At 40.5% G+C, this 19,998-nt stretch overlaps 2 protein-coding genes across 3 annotated transcripts in view; one reads left to right on the top strand and one right to left on the bottom strand.

Moving 5' to 3' along the window:
* LOC137615451 (COP9 signalosome complex subunit 7b-like) overlaps positions 1-4,854 on the top strand; it is a 35,477-nt gene extending 30,623 nt beyond the window's left edge. Inside the window, exon 7 of the mRNA XM_068345330.1 lies at positions 4,310-4,854. Within this exon, the coding sequence (XP_068201431.1) occupies positions 4,310-4,456 (147 nt within the window). The 3' untranslated portion in view covers positions 4,457-4,854. The remainder of the gene's footprint in view (positions 1-4,309) is intronic.
* A 909-nt stretch (positions 4,855-5,763) lies between these two features.
* The window catches only part of LOC137615452 (cell division cycle-associated protein 3-like), a 310,532-nt gene continuing 296,297 nt past the window's right edge, over positions 5,764-19,998 (bottom strand). For both annotated transcript variants that reach the window (XM_068345333.1, XM_068345332.1), the window contains exons 3-6: positions 17,439-17,531; positions 17,081-17,273; positions 7,811-7,956; positions 5,764-7,137 (exon numbers count right to left, since the gene is read on the bottom strand). In XM_068345333.1, the coding sequence (XP_068201434.1) occupies positions 6,961-7,137; positions 7,811-7,956; positions 17,081-17,273; positions 17,439-17,531 (609 nt within the window). In that variant the 3' untranslated portion in view covers positions 5,764-6,960. The remainder of the gene's footprint in view (positions 7,138-7,810; positions 7,957-17,080; positions 17,274-17,438; positions 17,532-19,998) is intronic.

Here is a 19,998-nt window from a genome sequence, read left to right as displayed (position 1 = left end):
CAACGTTAGCAATGTCCAAGAACGAGATTGAGAATAGCTGATAAATTAGTCGGTGTTTTGGTAGAAGAAACGATTGTGCTTCTACCCGAATGACAACAGTTAGAGGCTCATGTTTACAGCATGACATAGCAGCATCTGTCTCACTGGGGGAAACTAACTTAAGTGCACCTGGTTTTCTGCAATCATGACCACCATTTGCAAAGCCTCTTAGACTGAAGCCAAAAGAGAACACCCATGCATAACACTGTAAGTGTCAGGTGTCTCAAGTAGGTTGTAGTCAACAAAGTGCTTTAATAAACCAGGTAGTTTCAAATGTAGTCAGGCAAGACCTCTACATCAATCAGAGGCCAAAGGAAGTAACTAGTTTATATAATGTGGGTGGGGCAGTAACTAACACCACCAATTAATGACTGTACTTCCTGCAATATTTCTATTTATAAGACCATGGTTTTTATTTTCATAGGAATAATTAATTATCAGTGAAATTATGCTTGTTGATTAAAACCAGAGGACTCAGAACAAAAAGTTGGCTAAGCTGTGATGAGAATTGGCCTTTGCTGACATCATCCCTTCTTTTTTCAGAATGCTACTGTTTCTTGAACATTCTGTTCATTACCCTTAACCTTTGGCTTTTCCCTCTAATTCATATGGGGCAATCCTTACTTGATACCAATGGTTCTTTGCAGCTTCATTGCTTTGTCTTGTGATCCCATCAAGTCTCCTCTTGCCTTGGCAAAAAACTTTTTACTTTGCTCCAATTAGCACATCTTATTCAAAATTTATTCTTAGGTTAAGCCATGATTCTGTGGTCTCAAATTAAGTATTAATTTTTTCTCCCAACTTAGACCTAAGATAAATGTGTTCCAACATGTTAATTGGGTATTCTTTCACAGACATATCTCACGGTTTTATCACTTGTCAGCGTATAGACGCTTTCCAAAGCAGTTAATTTCTCGGTTCACTCCTTGGGTCACATCCTTGAAGCTCATGGAAAAAAGCATGATTTGTTGAACTTTACATATCATAGATGTTTTTAAATCGACTTCTCCCTTATGGATTTCATGTGAAAGGAGTTTTTCCATTCTCTTCTGTCATATACTGTACTTTCTTCCTGACCTCTATGTCTAGGTTTTCTTTTATCCTTACTTGACATGATTTCTTTGGGTGTCTTCAGGTCTTCATCCTGCCATTTCTTATCTACTGCCTATAAAATAAGTTTTAGAATGGTAGATTGTTGTAGGCTTTAAATTTAAAGATAAGTTTTTATACTGAAACATAAATTTTTCCAACAAACCATTTAATTAAAGTTGTCTTTACATGGTATGAAACCCTGCCAGTTCCATCCAGAGAAAGACAAACAAATTTTCGTTGTCTGTCCAGACCTGTGATTAATGGGTTTGTATAGTGAGAAACATGCTGATATAAAAACATTTTTTCAATATATCCTATTCCAAATAAGTGGACTGAATAATTATTGAGACTATTCAAGAAGAAAAACATTTGTGTTGCCATAGGCATGAGTTTAACTCAGGCCAATTTAGGAGGACAACCGATTCCCTAAAGAATCTTTCCATGTATCCTACTCTTGTGGAGAGACTCAACTTGGAGGATGAATGAAGATCCAAAGTAGTGTCCTATGTGGACACTGAAGGCTTCCTCCAGAGAAAGCTGCAGCCTATGATCTTGTAAAACTTTACGGACCTGTGATCTAGCAAAGGGAACAAGTGAGGAGAGCTCATGCAGCCATTGAACCCCCCAGCAGTGTCCCTGTCTTATATCATCCAGCACTTCCTTGACTCCTGTAACAAACTTAGCCCACGTTAAGCTGAAATCGCTGATCAGAGACAACGCCCTACTCATAGTGACATTCTGATTCCTAAGTTCTTACAGCAGTGATTGTCTTATCTCAAACTGCTCGCAAGTCACTAATGTAAACGTGGGCTCATCCCACTATCCCTTAAAAGACTTCATGTGAGACTGGGTCACCATATTCATGAATGCTCAGAGAATCTGGAGGACTGGTCATATAGATATAAGACACAGGATCAGGGGGACATCTCTGGGGTGAAGGATTGGAACACATGTCCCTCTGCTGTCTATCCTTTCAACTGCCTTTAACCAGTGAGTCTGTCTAATATGCTTGAGGAGGACAAATCACTAGAGGGGCCTTTAGCCATCCAGCCCAAAGGGTAAATCAAGAAGTCTTGAGCATTACTAGACAGCTTGCTTCTCTTTGAGGAAGGTTGCTCCACTGATAAGACTCCCGAGATGCTGGAGAGCCTTGGCCTATGTTAATCCCTCCTAACTTTGGTAGGGAAGAGAATTTTTCTCGCCTCTTCCTCTAAAGTAGCAGGAATCACACTACTCATCCTTATGGAAATGGGCTAGCTTTGGACCAAACTTTATGGGAGAGGGAAACCATGCTGTTAGTTTGAAAGATTATTGGGACTGGCTCGAACCTTTCTACGGGTTGCCCAAGAATAGCCAAGGCTCCACCAGTTGGCTGATTGCAGGTTAGCACTTGGTGTCATCTTGTCGAGTGAAGACCTTTTCACTTTCATTCTGTAGCTTTCCCCAGCAGGCCTTGTTTTCTTGTCAATTTGAAGCTGAGCAGCTTGCCAACAGGACTGCATGAACCAGAACTTCAGTTGGTGGGTAAATAATTACATTAGCACAATATTCATAATGAAGAAAATAAGTGATCCTGGTGTATTTATAGATATAAAATGTTTAAGTTTTAACATACAAGTGTACTGAAAGCCCATTTTAAAAGGAAGCAAACAGTAGGAAACCACCTAACCTTGGAACCACGTCCCTACCCATGGGGGAGTAGCTATGCTCCCTGTGACCTCCATATCCTTAGCTTACCATAGGATTAAGAGCCATGTTCACTTCCCAACTGGCGTTCTCCTAGTAAGGTAATGCTAAAAAGTATTTCAGACAAAGGTACTGTAAACTGTTCCCCTTGAAGAAAATCAATATGACTAATAAGAAAGTTGAACCTATCCTAACTAACTACATCTCACAAAGAGCAACCCAATTTTGCTCTTGTAAAGTGAACATCACTTCCTTCTAATTTCTTCTACTCCACAAGCACAAAATAATGGCTCACTCAGAAGATAGGATGATAGCCGAGACCCTGGAGAGACTGACGCTGTTGAGAGTGGATCATGCTCGGTTAGGAAGGAGTGTCTCTACCTCCCATCTAAGCAAGCTTGCAAAAAAGCTCATAATTTTCTTGCCAGGAAGACTGAGAAGGGGGGGGGGGGGGAATCAAAACTGTGATGTGGAGTGCTATGGAAACCAACTCGGTGATGCTAAGTTTGTGGAGGTCTGCAAGTCTTCTACCTTGGCAACATAGTCAGAGGAACTGCGATCATAAATGGAATGTTTAAAAGACAATAGTAGAGTTGAACCTCCTAACAAGTCTGAAGACACGTCAGAAATTTTGTGTTTTTCTGTATAAAACAAAATCACAAATGCAAATTGAAGCTCTCGTACACTACGTGTATTTCCTGGAGCACACTTACTATGCAGCTCACAGCACTCGGTCAATGGGGTCCCTGCATAGAGAAGTACAAGCCTTACATATCAATTCCTTGTGTAGAGTTAGGTACTTCAGCAGCTTCCTAATGCCTTGAGCAAGGTTTACCCATGGGTCTTCAGTGGTATAGATTCACAACACCAAATGCACTTGTCTGCAAAAACCCACAACATGAGAAGTGAGATGTAGTAGACACAGAAATACCACAAAATACAGTTGCATATAAACAATGCATACATGAATAGGAACAAATTTCTGGTTTCCTTTGAGCAATAAAAACGCTAAGGTAACGATAGAACAGAAGGTTGAAAAAAAAATTATCAAAGATCAGCACGTTACACACTGATATGGAAACACTAGAAATCATGTTTCTGGTTTACACGATGCATTTGCACAATGGAACAAAGGATATAGTCAGTCAGCTGTCTTGCCCTATTTCTGGAGGACTGGTGGTGTTTCACTCCTGATAAAGGTCTAGAGGGTTATGTTGAAATTTTCTATTTAGTACAGTCCCTTGATTAATTACAAGAAATTTGCTGTGCGAGTAAATGAACTTGTTTATTACTATTCTCATAGGTAACCTAAATTCAGTTAGGTTTTTTAAATTTACTATGCAGTACATATAGAAATTTTTCAAACTGGCAGAAGAAACGTTAAAATATTGTTTTGAAATTGTATTTTTCATATTAACCATTATTTTAATATTACATTACTAAAAAATATTGCAAATAATACCTATACAACTCTAATATGTGTCAATTGCAGGTCTTGAACATAAAAGCATCTCTAAAAACGCAAGCACAGGAAGGAGACGAAGCCCTATCGTCAGATTCTCGTGACCACGATAAGAAACGCTCGGCAAAGAAAGGAATACGCCCTTCATCTTCTAAGTTTTGGCCCAAAAGCTCGTAATTTCTTTTAAAACTTAAATCAGGTTATTTTTGTAGACACTCTACAAGACACACTCCTTTTACGGTACAGAAATGCTGTATCATGGTCAGTTTCCAGTACTTGTACTCGAACATAACAAATCATTGTACTGCATTAGTATTTATGAATGCATAAAATTAAGTTTATCCAACTACCTAATTTATAAACTTCTTATCCTTTTCACTAATGTTGGTCATATAACTTGTCCAGTGTAATAAATAAATTACATTATACTAGTTAAATGTAATTGTGGCAGGTACAAGAATTACATTATGCAAGTTGAATATAAAAGCAGAAATCTGGAAACATCTAGTTAACAAATAGGATATTGACTAGTGAAAACATGTAAAGTTGTTCAGTACCATATTTGAAGATAAAACTTATATAAATTTAAAAACCAGGTTATTTATGCAAAGGACTAAATCAAATTGTGGCTCGCCATATTCTTTGTTACAGGTAAAAACGGCTTTAGAAATTTACATTATCTCATTACTAATCTAAAGTATGGAAAAACTCTAAACTTAACATATTTTAGAGTACCCTGTTTTGGATACAAATAAATATGTTATCTATGTTAATGGAGCAGATAGGAAATTTTATTACAATAATGACAAAGTTACCAAAGGGGAAACTTACTTGAACCTGTACAATATTTGAAATACAATATACTTGTACATCCATTGTACACGGATGTTTTAGTTAACCCTTATAGATATCAAGGACACCATAGTATATTATTCCCAATAATTGAGATTCCTTAGTTGACATTGACCTTCAATGCATCAATCTGAGTTTATTTAGCTACTTTCAGCTTAGTAGTTTAAACTATGAAAATTAAACAAAGCAAACCCTAAAAGGAAAAAAAAAATACCTGGGTCCTTCAGTGATCAGAAAGCAAGTTGCTGTGGACTGCCTGAAAACCTTAAAGGGTTGAACCTGAGAATAAAATACAAATAAAAATTGCCAAAAGCCAAAGAATGTCAAAACAATACGACAGAAATATGACCTAGACGAAAAATGTGATAAAAACTTAGAAAAACAGAGCAAGTATGGCACAAAAGTATATTTATTCCTGTGAATGTAAGTTGTGTATTAAGTAAGGCACTAACCTTTGAGATATTTCTGGTATATAATTGGCACCAGTAACAGAATAGCTATACAGTAGTACACATATACTGTACATATATCAAGGCGTTTTCCCCAATTTGGGGGGTAGGCGACAGCAAACAAATGAAACAGAAAAGGGAACCTCTCCTCTCTACATTCCTCCCAGCCTGACAAGGGACTCAACTGAGTTCGGCTGGTACTGCTAGGGGTGTCACAGCCCACCTTCCCCCGTTATCCACCACAGATGAAGCTTCAAAACGCTGAATCCCCTACTGATCCTACCTCTGTGGTCTTCCAAGGCACCGGAGGAAGCAGCAGAGCCTACTGGAACTGCGTCACAATTGCTCGCCATTCATTCCTATTTCTAGCACGCTCTCTTGCCCCTCTCACATCTATCCTCCTATCACCCAGAGCTTCCTTCACTCCAACCATCCACCCAAACCTTGGCATTCCTCTTGTACTTCTCCCATCAACTCTTGCATTCATCACCTTCTTTAGCAGACAGCCATTTTCTATTCTCTCAACATGGCCAAACCACCTCAACATATTCATATCCACTCTAGCTACTGACTCATTTCTTACACCCATTCTCACCCTCACTACTTCGTTCCTAACCCTATCTACTCGAGATACACCAGCCATACTCCTTAGACATTTCATCTCAAACACATTCAATTTCTGTCTCTCCGTCACTTTCATTCCCCACAACTCCGATCCATACATCACAGTTGGTACAATCACTTCCTCATACAGAACTCTCTTTACATTCATGCCCAACCCTCTATTTTTTACTACTCTCTTAACTGCTCCCAACACTGCATCCTTCATTAACTCCCTGACGCACATCTGCTTCCACTCCACCATTTGCTGCAACAACAGACCCCAAGTACTTGAATTGATCCACCTCCTCAAGTAACACTCCATTCAACATGACATTCAACCTCACACCACCTCACACAAAGCCAATATATCCAGCCTTCTATTCCTAAACATACTTCCAATCTCACATCTTTTACTCTCTATCATACTACATCCACGCACATTCAAACACCCCAAAACTAGAGTGCGGGGAGCAATCACTCTCCCCCCAGCTCCACATTTTTGATGTCTCACAGGATTATAATACAGGAGAGGGGGTTCCCAGCCCCCTGTATATTAATGTACAAAAGCAATGCAAGAAAGTTGGGGATAGTAAACAAGATGTAACCTTAACCTATGTTGTGACATTACAGACTTCCCAATAATATATATATATATAATTTCCTCCTTGTAAGTAAAGAGGGGATATAAAATATTACTTAAACTAAATGCTTTCCTTGAAAAAATAAAATCCTTACAAACTATCATGTGAATATCCATATTGTACACTCCACTATACTTCAGATATCTTCAACAAAGTCTGTTTTAGAATGTATCACATTTTCTTGATCTGGAAGCAAGCTACGAATGTTTTTATTATATTCAACTTCAACATTCTTGCAATGCTTTGCTTGAAGAAGATCTCTGGGTGTCTTTGCAGTCACTGTATTCCGTATCTGCCCTAAGGGACGGCGAGCCTGTTGGAACAATCAATATTTGAAGAATTACTACACCGAAATGCCCATTGAAAAGAGGAATAGCCTTTAAGCCAAGGTAAGACAGCAGGTAGGGAAAAGAAGAGATAAGTACGTATGTACCAAAAATGGGCGTCAAACTAAGAAAAGGCAAAACCCCAAGTTGATCAGACCCGAATTCTTTGTAACGTAAAAGCAAAATATTCTCCACCTAATACTTAAGACATGAAAACTAAAACATCATTAAAGTGCCCTAGAATTCGTCCCATTAAAACTATAACATCATTAAAATGCCCTAGAATTATTCCCATCAAAACTATAACATCATTAAAAAGTGCCTTAAATAAGAAATTTCAAACTATAACATCATTAAAAAGTGCCTTAATTAAGAAATTTCAAACTATATCATTAAAAAGTGCCTTAGATAAGAAATTTCAAACTACTGTATAACATCATTAAAGTGCCCTAGATCCTGGATGCGCAATATATAAAAAGTTTTGAATAAGTGTTAACAGAACACAAATTAGTACACTTCTTTCAAGAGCTTTTTATTAGACAGAAATAGATGTGGGAATTCTTGATCAGCTGACTGAAAATTACTTAGAATGTAACCTGTTCTTATACAGTAAATTTGTCAAACTGCGACTGTCTTCCTCAAAATTTTCTTCAACCTTACCTTGTCACCTTCTCCATCACTTGAGAACAGTTTTTTTACCAAATTCTTATTCTCCTCCTGTGTGTCTTCGACTTCTTGCTTGGCTGTCTCTGTATTTACAACTTGGTCTTCCTCCGAGTCACTTGATGACTTTGTGATTTCTAAATCTATGAAATAAACAAATGATTGGAATTAAAATCTCAAGGAAATGGATGTCTCCTACCTTCATGATTTATTCAAAAGCAACTAACACTTTTAAAGTGCAAATGCCACACCAAAACATTTGACATTTTGTGATATTTTACTCGACTCGTAACACAAAATACTAGATATAACTTTACAATATTTTTTTTCATTCTATTGCTGAATAAATTTCCTTTTCAATGATAGGGTATATTATTTTCTGTTTAATGAAATTTTCATATAAGTAAAAATAAGATAAACTAGCAATAACTGGACATAAAATAAATCCAATGGCACCGAAGAGAGTAGGAAATAAATCCAATGGCGCCAGACGTTATATATGCTCAAAGGGTTAATGGGAGATTATCTGAGCTTGATGACTAATAAAGACAAATGACAATTGCACTAATCTAGCAACTCTGGGCAAAATAAAAACTGATAAAATCTTGGTTTTTGAGAAATCATTTCGTAAAATACTTCTCTCACCTTACAATAAAAATACTAAATGCATTGCAGCCTTAACAAGAGGTAAGTCATCTTCAAATTAATTTATAAATACATTAAATTACAAGTAAACACAACTTTACACATACCTACTATGGGTTTCACAGGCAGTGCAAGTGCGATTTTTTGCAATTATTCTGTAACGAACAGTCGTATCAATACGAGATGTTGCTATAGGGTAATACACCCAGTGAGGAAATTTATAGGGGTATAATGAATCGTTAATTATTAATTATAAAGACACTTGCCCCTATGCCAAAGGGCAAAATCTCAATCATCCAGTCACAAAACCGAACAATAATATACAGAGCCTCTACCTCCACCCCCTCCCTCCCTCTCCTTTCATCCCTCACCTGCTCTCCCCCTGCTTCAAGCTATCTCTCTCCACCTCCACGCCATCCATCCCTCTCCGTTCTTTCCCTTCCCTTCATGCTCTCTTTCTGAGAAGGTAGCTTAAGTTGCAACTTATTTTGTATGATTTTTTTTTTATATAAAGCACTCTATCTATCTATCTATCTTATCTAATTATAATATTTATTGTTGTAGATATGGAGCAATTCAATCGGTTGTTACCTATCAGATGACTGACTGCTTTATTCACTGCACTGCACTGCACTGCACTGCACACACACACACTCTCTCTCTCTCTCTCTCTCTCTCTCTCTCTCTCTCTCTCTCTCTCTCTCTCTCTCTCTCTCTCTCTCTCTCTCTCTGGTATTGGTTATGTAAATAATTATTAGATTGATAGAAAAAAAAATCGTAAAAAAATATGTTTAAATCAAAGCAACATTCAGAGAGAGAAAGAGAGAAGGAAAGACGTAGGGCAGGTGAGGGAAGAAAGGAGAAGGGAGGAAGAAAATGCGGGTTGGAGGTGAAGGGGGTTGTAGGCAGGCGGAGCTCCTCAAACCTGGTGTTCGTTTTCTTGCTTGGCTAATGAGTTTTGCCTCTTGGTATGGGTACAAAAGTCTTTATTATTTACAATAAATGATTCATGATACTCCAATAAATTTCCTTACTGGGTGTAATACACTATAGTAAAATCTCGTACTGATACGAGTGTTCGTTACAGAATAATTGCAAAAAATCGCACTTGCACTGTCTGTGAAACCCATAGTAACTGCAAAATACACCAAATATTAAAAAAAAACTAATAACTTTCCCTATTTTACTCAATATATAATTTCTATCCATCATTTTTTTGTATTTATTATGCAGAAATAGGCATAAAAACACTTTGTTTTTAATGAGTTAGTATCAAAGTCAAGTTTACAAAGCTGAAATATTAGTACAGTTCCGGTAACTCGAATAACTTCAACAGCCCTTACATGGTTTTGATGTGCTAAACCCATTCTGAAGGATCTTCCCCGCAAATTACTAAAAATATCTTTTCCTTGTGTTTGTGATTACTTAAGTCTCCAGTAACTGTCTTGGAATCCCTTTGAAGACGTGATTTTTCAAGTCATGCTGCTACTAAAAAACACATGACACTTCCTTCAGTAAGAATGCTTGAGACTTCACATTTAAATGTTATTGTACAAAAATGGTGTGATTGGTTTTATAAGGTTGAAATGATACCAAATGGTGAATGTACGAATACGGTTGATTAATTTTCATCATATTGCGATGAATGGCTTTTGATGCCCAAGTGCCAAGAAGAGGAAGCTACTTAATTTTGTGACCACATTATTGTACGTTGTCAAGTCAGTAGATCAAGGGAACCACTTTGTATCTAAAGGCAATCAATTGAGAGCATTCAATACCTTAGAATTTATATTCTTGATTTGATATCAAAGCATAAGTAGCAAATACCAGTCAATGACATTAGAACAATCAAGGAATTGAATTCTATAAATTTCCCAGTGTGGCAAAGAACAGTAAATACAAAAATGATCTCAAATAAACAAAAATTCAAACAACAGACAAACATTGGGGCTTTATATGAAGTATTTTAAAAATAGAAAATATACAGCGATGTAAAACTACTCCAAATAGAAAGCCCTAATTTTCATTAGAAAATCCATCAAGGCCCCAAAAATGTTATTTTGATAATAAAATGAATTTTTGAATATACTTACCCGGTGATTATATAGCTGCAACTCTGTTGCCCGACAGACAACTCTACGGTAAAAACTCGCCAGCGATCGCTACACAGGTTGCGGGTGTGCCCAACAGCGCCATCTGTCGTCCAGATACCCAGTACTCAATGTAAACAAAGACTCAATTTTCTCCTCGTCCCACTGCGTCTCTATTGGGGAGGAAGGGAGGGTCCTTTAATTTATAATCACCGGGTAAGTATATTCAAAAATTTATTTTATTATCAAAATAACATTTTTCAATATTTAACTTAGCCGGTGATTATATAGCTGATTCACACCCAGGGGGGTGGGTAGAGACCAGCAATATATGTTTACACTTTTATGAGCTAAGAGTTTTAATTTCATTTTAGAAGTTATCAAAATAACAAAAACAAAATAAATAGGTACCTGGTAAGGAAGTCGACTTGAACAATTACTCTGCCTTTTAAGTACGTCTTCCTTACGGAGCCTCGCGATCCTCTTAGGATGCTGATCAACCCCTAGGATCTGAAGTATCAAGGGTTGCAACCCATACAACAGGACCTCATCAAAACCCCTAATCTAGGCGCTCTCAAGAAATGACTTTGACCACCCGCCAAATCAACCAGGATGCGAAAGGCTTCTTAGCCTTCCGGACAACCCAAAAAACAACAATAAAAACATTTCAAGAGAAAGATTAAAAGGGTATGGAATTAGGGAATTGTAGTGGTTGAGCCCTCACCCACTACTGCACTCGCTGCTACGAATGGTCCCAGTGTGTAGCAGTTCTTGTAAAGAGACTGGACATCTTTCAAGTAAAATGACGCGAACACTGACTTGCTTCTCCAATAGGTTGCGTCCATTATACTTTGCAGAGATATATTTTGCTTAAAGGCCACGGAAGTTGTTACAGCTCTAACTTCGTGCGTCTTCACCTTAAGCAAAGTTCGGTCTTCCTCACTCAGATGTGAATGAGCTTCTCGTATTAACAATCTGATAAAGTCTGACCAAGCATTCTTTGACAAAGGCAAGGATGGTTTCTTAACTGAACAGATTGGCCTTGTAAAGGTTTAGTACGCTTTAAATAGAACTTAAGAGCTCTCACAGGGCATAAGACTCTTTCTAGTTCATTGCCTACGATCTCCGATAAGCTGGGGATATCGAAAGATTTAGGCCAAGGCCGAGAAGGCAGCTCATTTTTGGCTAGAAAACCAAGTTGTAGCGAACAAGTGGCTTTTTCTGACGAAAATCCTATGTTCTTGCTGAAGGCATGAATCTCACTGACTCTTTTAGCCGAGGCTAAGCATACCAGGAAAAGAGTCTTAAGAGTGAGATCTTTCAGGGAGGCTGATTGTAACGGCTCCAACCTGTCTGACATGAAGAATCTTAGTACCACGTCTAAATTCCATCCAGGGGTAGCCAAACGACGCTCCTTGGAGGTCTCAAAAGACTTAAGGAGGTCTTGCAGATCTTTATGTTTGGAAAGATCTAAGCCTCTATGCCGGAAGACCGATGCCAACATGCTTCTGTAGCCCTTGATAGTGGGAGCTGAAAGGGATCGTCCTTTTCTCAGGTATAAGAGAAAAACAGCTATTTGAGCTACAGAGGTACTGGTCGAGGATACAGAAACTGACTTGCACCAGTCTCGGAAGACTTCCCACTTCGATTGGTAGACTCTAATGGAAGAAGCTCTCCTTGCTCTAGCAATCGCACTGGCTGCTTCCTTCGAAAAGCCTCTAGCTCTCGAGTCTTTCGATAGTCTGAAGGCATTCAGACGAAGAGCGTGGAGGCTTTGGAGTACCTTCTTTACGTGTGGCTGACGTAGAAGGTCTACCCTTAGAGGAAGACTACTGGGAACATCTACTAACCATCGAAGTATCTCGGTGAACCATTCTCTCGCGGGCCAGAGGGAAGCAACTAACGTCAACCTTGTCCCTTCGTGAGAGGCGAACTTCTGCAGTACCTTGTTGACAATCTTGAACAGTGGGAATGCGTAGAGATCCAGATGTGACCAATCTAGGAGGAAAGCATCTATATGTATTGCTGCTGGGTCCGGGACTGGAGAGCAATAGATTGGAAGCCTCTTGGTCAGCGAGGTTGCAAAGAGATCTATGGATGGTTTTACCCCAAGTGTCCCAAAGTCTCTTGCACACATCCTTGTGGAGGGTCCATTCGGTTGGAATTACTTGCCCTTTTCGACTGAGACAATCTGCCATGACGTTCAAGTCGCCTTGGATGAACCTCGTTACTAGGGAGATGTCTTGACCTTTTGACCAGATGACCAGGTCCCTTGCGATCTCGTACAACGTCAGTGAGTGGGTACCTCCTTGTTTGGAGATGTACGCCAAGGCCGTGGTGATGTCCGAGTTAACTTCCACCACTTTGCCTCGAAGGAGACACTTGAAGCTTTTCAAGGCCAGATGTACTGCCAACAGCTCCTTGCAGTTGATATGCATGCTCCTCTGACTCGAGTTCCACAGTCCTGAGCATTCCCGACCGTCTAGTGTCGCGCCCCAGCTCACGTCCGATGCGTCCGAGAAGAGAACGTGGTTGGGAGTCTGAACAGCCAGGGGAAGACCCTCTCTTAGGTTGATATTGTCCTTCCCCCAAGTCAGACAAGACTTTATCTTTTCGGAAACCGGGATCGAGACCGCTTCTAGCGTCTTGTCCTTTTTCCAGTGAAAAGCTAGATGGTATTGAAGAGGACGGAGATGTAGTCTTCCTAGTGACACAAATTGTTCCACGGATGACAGCGTCCCTACCAGACTCATCCACAGCCTGACTGAGCAGCGTTCCTTCTTCAGCATCTTCTGGATGGATAGCAGGGCTTGATCTATTCTGGGGGCTGATCGTCTTGTTGTTCAGCAACGTCCTCATCAGAGGGTTCCTCATCCGAAAACTGATGAGGAAACGGCAACGTCTGGCTCGCTGAGTCCGGTCGCACTGGTGGATGCGTGACGGAGTCGGACGCAACATCATGGAACTGCTGCACAGTCTGTGAACTGTCAACAACCATGGGTGCGCGAGGAAGCACAGCGTCAACCCGAGACTGTCTAGACCGTCTGGGTTGTGCAGTCAACACCATACCGGGTTGCTGAGGTTGACGCACTGCGTCAAAACAAGTCACCTCTGCTGGTTGTTGAACGTCCTGAACGTCAACAACCACCTCCGAGCGTCGCTTAACGTCAACGTGCGGCTGGCAACCCACACTGGGTCGCATCGGTGGAGGAACCACCTCAACTGGCAGACGCGAGTAGGTTACCTCAGCGTCAACAGGGCGCACAACCGACCGGTTGGAAGGTTGTTGGCCAGAAGGTTCGGTAGCAACCTTCTCCGCATTAAAGTCCTCTATCAAGGACGCAAGCTTGGACTGCACGTCTTGCAGCAAAGCCCATTTAGGGTCTACGGGAGCAGGTGTGGCAACAGACGGGGTTAGCGACTGAGGCGGTACCGCTTACCATCCCTGAAAGCCTTGTTATGCATGACATAATTGTACAGCAAAACTTCAAAGGCTCGAAAACAGCTGTGAAGTTGACCTGTAAACAACTTGGAGCGTCTCCTGGCCAGGCGCCAGGGAGAGTCTACGAGAATTGAGAAGTCTATCTGGGCAGAGGCATGAACTCCCAAGCCGAGAACTTCTCTCATGTCATATCAGACTCTCGCTCTATAAACCAGTTTAAAAGAAGGGAAAGCAAAGGCTGTATCCCCCAAACTCCTCCTGGTGAAAAACCAGTCGCCTAGCCAACGTAAAGCTCTCTAGGAGAGCGAGAGAGCACTAGCTTAAAAACAACGGCTTCGAAGTAGCTAGGCCTAGTGTAAGCTCTGACGTTTAGGCGAACGAGGAGCAGCAGTTACAAAAAGATCCGGACAAAGATCCTTAAAAAATATCATCATGATTTAATTAAAGTCCATAGGAGGCTAAGCAGCTTTAGGCTCCTCTCCATCTGACAGAGTCCTCAAGGGAATATCAGTAGGAGGGGGAACAGCAACTTCCTCATCTACAGGAACCTTGTCCGATAAAAGCTGAGTCTCAAGCAAGGGAGAGACCTACCGTGGTGGCAATGCTTTACAAGCAGAGTCCACACTCACTGGTGCATTAGTAGCGGACCAGAACGCAACGTCATGTAACTGCTTGACAGTCTGTGAACTGTCAACAACTGAACTGTCAACCACAACAGGAGCGTGAGGACGCACAGCGTCCACTCGAGACTGCTTTGACTGCCTAGACTGAGCAGTCAAAACAACTCTAGAATGCGGAGGTTGACGCACAGCGTCAAAACAAGTCAACTTCGATTGTTAGTGAAAGTCTTGAACGTCAACAGGAGCATCAGCAAGTGGCCTAACGTCCAAATGCGGCTGAAAAACCACACGAGACCGCATCGAGTGTGGTTCTAAACAACCTGACTGACGTGACTAAGCTACGCCAACGTCAACAGTAAGCACAAAGGAACGTTAGGTTGGCTGAAAGCCAGGATATCGATGAGATAAACGGCTAGACTCAACGGACTAATCGGCAGAATAGTCTTCCATAAGGGAGGCAAGCATATACTGCATGTATTGCCATACAACCCATGAAGGATCAACGGAAATGGTTGTGGTAAGAGACGAGGGTAACGTCTGTGACCGCAACACTTTGCCAACAAAAAAAGACTCTCGGAGTCTGTGTTACGCTTTTGTTAGGCGGCGAGCAGTTATCCGATGACTGCATAGGGTCAGAGCTGTCCTAATGGTTGTAACCAGGACGCTGGACCTGTCCTGAAAGGACTGACTTTCGCTTAAGGGCTTCGAAACCTTGTGACAGGTTTCTTATGCGAAAAGTCTTCGGATGACGAGGAGAAACAACGTCTCTCTCGTCTTATGGTAGGGGAGATCTTGGTAAGATACACCCGATACCATAGAGGGAAAACGTCTGTTCGTTGATCAAGGCCTCTCGAACCCATAAGTCGTTTGACATTACTTCTCCCCTGGGCTTGGGAGCAGGCAAGAGGTCCCGGACTAGGTGAACGACAGGCACGAACAGACGAACCCTCGGACGCAACACTGTAACACTTTGCGCATATCACTTTATCACTTCGATTTTCTGTTTTGCACTTATTTCACTGAAATCGAAACTTTTACTGATTTCTACCTGAAACACGCAATTCTACCCTTCATTAAAAGGTAGTAATTGCGAAATCAGTCGTATAATGCAAGCTCATTAATACCAGCAAAAAACAGAAAACATATTTAAAGATAAAAAATTCAGTGGCTGGGAAAGAGACTAAACACTAGTTCATATAACTACGTTTTCAATCTCTCACCGCACATAGCCTAGGGACGAGAATAAAAAACTAAAAACGTTTTATCCTTCCTCCCCGTACAGCGACTAGAGACGAGAGTAACTCGAGAACAACGTTACCCGCTTGAACGGACGTTTTCTCTCCTCTCTCTCCCTCTGTCTCTATCTCTCTCTCTCTTTCTCTCTTGATTTCGCACCTAAGAGAAGAGCCCAATTATATTTCGTCAAAAAAACATGTTATTTGACTAAAGGAAAAAACTGAAAGGTTTTTCAAATAAAAAGTTCCTTTAAAATAGAATTTAAAACATTTAAGCTAAGAAAGAATGAACAAAACGTCAGAATCGATTTACTCTTACTGCAAAGTGAAACCGTGATACACTCTCTCTCTATCGTAACGATAGAGCGCATGTTGAACGTCCTGAACGTCAACAACTGCGTAGCATAAAAAAACTAAACGTTAGTTCATCTTTGAAAACAGTACGAAGACTATCAAAGAAATTCTTTCATAAAATATTACATTTAAAAAGTTTTAAATCCTTAGCTCTTTAAAAGCTAATTACGATATAAAGGGCTCAACGTTGATTAACTTCGGTTTCCAAGTTAGGACCGCCTACTCTCAGGAAAGGTCTATATAAACAAAACATTAAAATTATTTTTATATGTTTATAATAAATGGAAAGTTAATCGAAGAGGCCTATTAAAGGCGGAGAGATATAAAATATATAGAGGAAAATCTATAACGTGATAAGATAATTACTAAAAGCCTAAACACACTTCCGTCTAAGGGAAGGGTCGGCCATTTAAAAGTGAAAGAAAGTCCATACTCTCTTTGTCACCATAATTAAATCTATCCAAAACGAGTTCAAGATTTAAGATGAAGATAAAACACCTGCATAGCGAAAGCTCAAAACTAGAATAAAGTACTTCACCAATTAGTTGTGAAAAAACTCCAGTTTAGCAACAGCGAGTAAGTACGTCTTGTCGATAGCTCGACAGAGAGAAAATTGAGTCTTTGTTTACATTGAGTACTGGGTATCTGGACGACAGATGGCGCTGTTGGGCACACCCGCAACCTGTGTAGCGATCGCTGGCGAGTTTTTACCGTAGAGTTGTCTGTCGGGCAACAGAGTTGCAGCTATATAATCACCGGCTAAGTTAAATATTGAAAAATAATATTACTTTGATTTCTTAAATTAAATTGAAAACATTCACCCTATAGAGTCCCTCAAACCAATACCTTGCCAGCAGAGGAAAAGAAATAATAATAATTACCTAATACTTTATCTTCAAGGGGAGTTCTGGGAACTTTAGTTGTTGGAGAACGAGGATCTTGTTCATCCTCGCCTTCATTTTTATCATTTGGGGCACATAAAAATGAGTCCAGCTTCATATCAGTTGCTGGCTTTAGAGACAGAGGACGACGTGGTGCTTCTTTCTTCTCAACAATAATTGGAGTGCGATTTACCTGTAGAACAATAAAAGAAAAAACTGCTAAGTAATATTCAACATTTGAAGCTTTACAAATACCTGAAATTAAGTATTATTCAACCACATTTAAAATCTATAAAAAAAATTGTCTCTTAAATTTTTTCTATAAAAAATCAAGTTTTCAAAAAGACAAAACACTTACATCACAATTTGGGGAACGTGGATCAACTATCTTGTCAGTTTTGGCCAATGCGGGCGTGTCCATACGATTACGATTATTTGGAGTTTCCAACGTCTGAAAATTCAAAACAAAATTTTAAAATATGCTATTAATAAAACTTGTTGAAGGACAATATAAAAAGTAAAACTAGTAACCATGACACAGTTACTAAAACATTATTATTTTAGTGATAAAGCATACAGATTTAATAAAAACAAGAGGTGCTTTATTTACTTATGAGCAATTTAAGAATATTTTTTACCCTTTGCCCTTGTCAAATACATAACAGTAATACAATATAAACCACAGTACAGTACCACCTGTTCAGTAACAATAAAAGCAATTGCCATATGCCCCAAAAAAAATTCATGATTATCTGGAATACTATAACGCTAGCCCTCCCTGAAATCAGAACATCAACAAATCATAAATCTAGCAACAACTTTTTTGTTTCTACATATAAACAAACATTCCTCCAATGATTCAGAGAAGCTGGAAACACAGTTTTTAAGGTTTTATAACGAGTTGTCGGTAGTTATAGGTGGGTGGTGGGGAAGTCCTAGCACCACCTGGCTCAACAAGTAGCAACCCTGACTTCAGCTGCTGAGGTGTGCTAACGTACTCTCAGCGCAACTAAACGTGGCCATTAACTATTATCTATCTTTCCCATGTGATTAGTTGATTTTGACAATACTGTAGAGAAAACTGTGTGGATATGCAGTTCTGCTCTAGCACTCCTGACTAAAAGTATGGAACATTTACGAGTAGGGACTCTGTAGATTCCCATTTATTGTGCCCTTGTTACAAGGAACATGACTAAGGAGACATCGCCCTGCAGGGAGATGGTCAGCAACCTTGAATTAATCTTAATGCAAGCTCAGATGGAGTTAGTCCTACGAGCTTCCCCTAAAGAGGCTGTTAGTTCCAGGCGGGTTCGGATTATGCCTAACAATTTTTCAGGTAATGATCCGGCAAGAAACTACGCCCTTTTGACACTGTGGCTATTCTTAAGGTTGGAGGGCATCCCATCAGCAGAAAGGCTTATGTTAGCTTCAGCGACTAAAGCCCCACAGATAAGAACGTTATGAACCCCTAAGTTCTGATACACCCCGGAAGGTCAAGTTGATGACATATCCTCACCTTCGGCATTTATCTCATTAGCAGTTCATGGAGCACTCATGACGGGAAGAGTAAGAAGCGCCTTTGGCCTCTCTCCACCTAATACGATGCCTTGTACCTTTGTCTTCTAAAAAAGTGAATAATTCACACCTCACTGAGGCTTAGAAGAGAAACTCGCAATGCTCCCCAAGGAGATCTGCCTCTCCAGCGAAGGTTCTCTCACCTAACTTGTCCGAAGATTGTCCCCCTAGACTGTCTTGATCCAGGACAAGAGATCCACAAGTGACCTTAAAACCCTTCAGATACACCTGATACAGTACTGCAAACTCTAGCATGTACTCATCGCAAAAACCCCCTCATGGGCGGCAAGAACTAAGGGAAGATCCCATAACATTGAGACAACGGAATACTGTACTGTACACTAACAGTAAAGTTCTCGCACGATCTATCTCAATTGGACACAAGTTCTTTTCCTTGTGGGAAGCCTCAGGTACTCTCTCCATCTTAAGAGATTTCTTCAGCCCAGGAGCATAGATAGCCTAACTCAGATATCACAAATTTTAAGTAATTTGTATTTTTCCTAACAATACTTACCTCGAACTACTTTCTTAGGAGTATCTGGGATCTCCTCCCAACCGACCAGAGTTTTGTGTAGTTTACCCTATAGTCCCGTTTTCTATGAGGGGTAACCTCAGGTGGAGTGGAACATGCCCTGAGGCTATCCCCCAGGTCAGAGAGCATGCTTGCTCAGGTCTCGATCTCCAGAAAGTTCTTGATAGCTTAGGTATCTTGGACTCGCTACCCGCAGTTACCACTGGGGCTACACCCTTAAACCATTTGGAGCGCGGAAATGACGGGACCGGGCGAGAACCCGCCCAGGGACTTTCTCGAGTAGTCCTTCAAGCAGTGAGCCGTAAAGGGCGACTGGTTAGACCAAGTACCTGCCCTCAGGCTTTGGCCCACTGCCATGTTCTTCTCAAATGCCAAAGAAGCATTTAGACTCCTAATGTTGTGGGGTCTGGGCTTTCCTGGAAAGGGGACCCCTGCACTACTGTAGGGCCTGACGATCACTTGCCTTATCCAGAAGAAGAAAGTTTTCTTGGAGACTGGCTCCTTCACAGTCCCGAGGAAAATGAACAGACTCTTGATCTCGGGATGAAGTCTAGCTGTCCTTTCTAATAACTGCCATACTGCAAGTCCCTCGGGTTGTCCGATCGAGGAATAGCTGGCACTGGGAAAAATTCTATTTTGGGGTCCCAAACAACTGGATTCTGAGTCTTGGCTACGAAGGAGGGTAAGAATCTGAAAGTAGTATCTCGCCAGCCCTTCGAGTGTGAGATCTCGTACGACAGGCCAGGAATCTCACCTACTCTTTGCTGATGCCAGAGCTAAACGAAAGACTGCATTGAGGGTGCGCTCCTTG

The sequence above is a fragment of the Palaemon carinicauda genome, chromosome 21, assembly GCF_036898095.1.
Source record: "Palaemon carinicauda isolate YSFRI2023 chromosome 21, ASM3689809v2, whole genome shotgun sequence".
NCBI lineage: Eukaryota > Metazoa > Arthropoda > Malacostraca > Decapoda > Palaemonidae > Palaemon > Palaemon carinicauda.
Note: the sequence above shows the minus strand (reverse complement) of the source record. Positions and strands in the feature narration are given on the sequence as shown.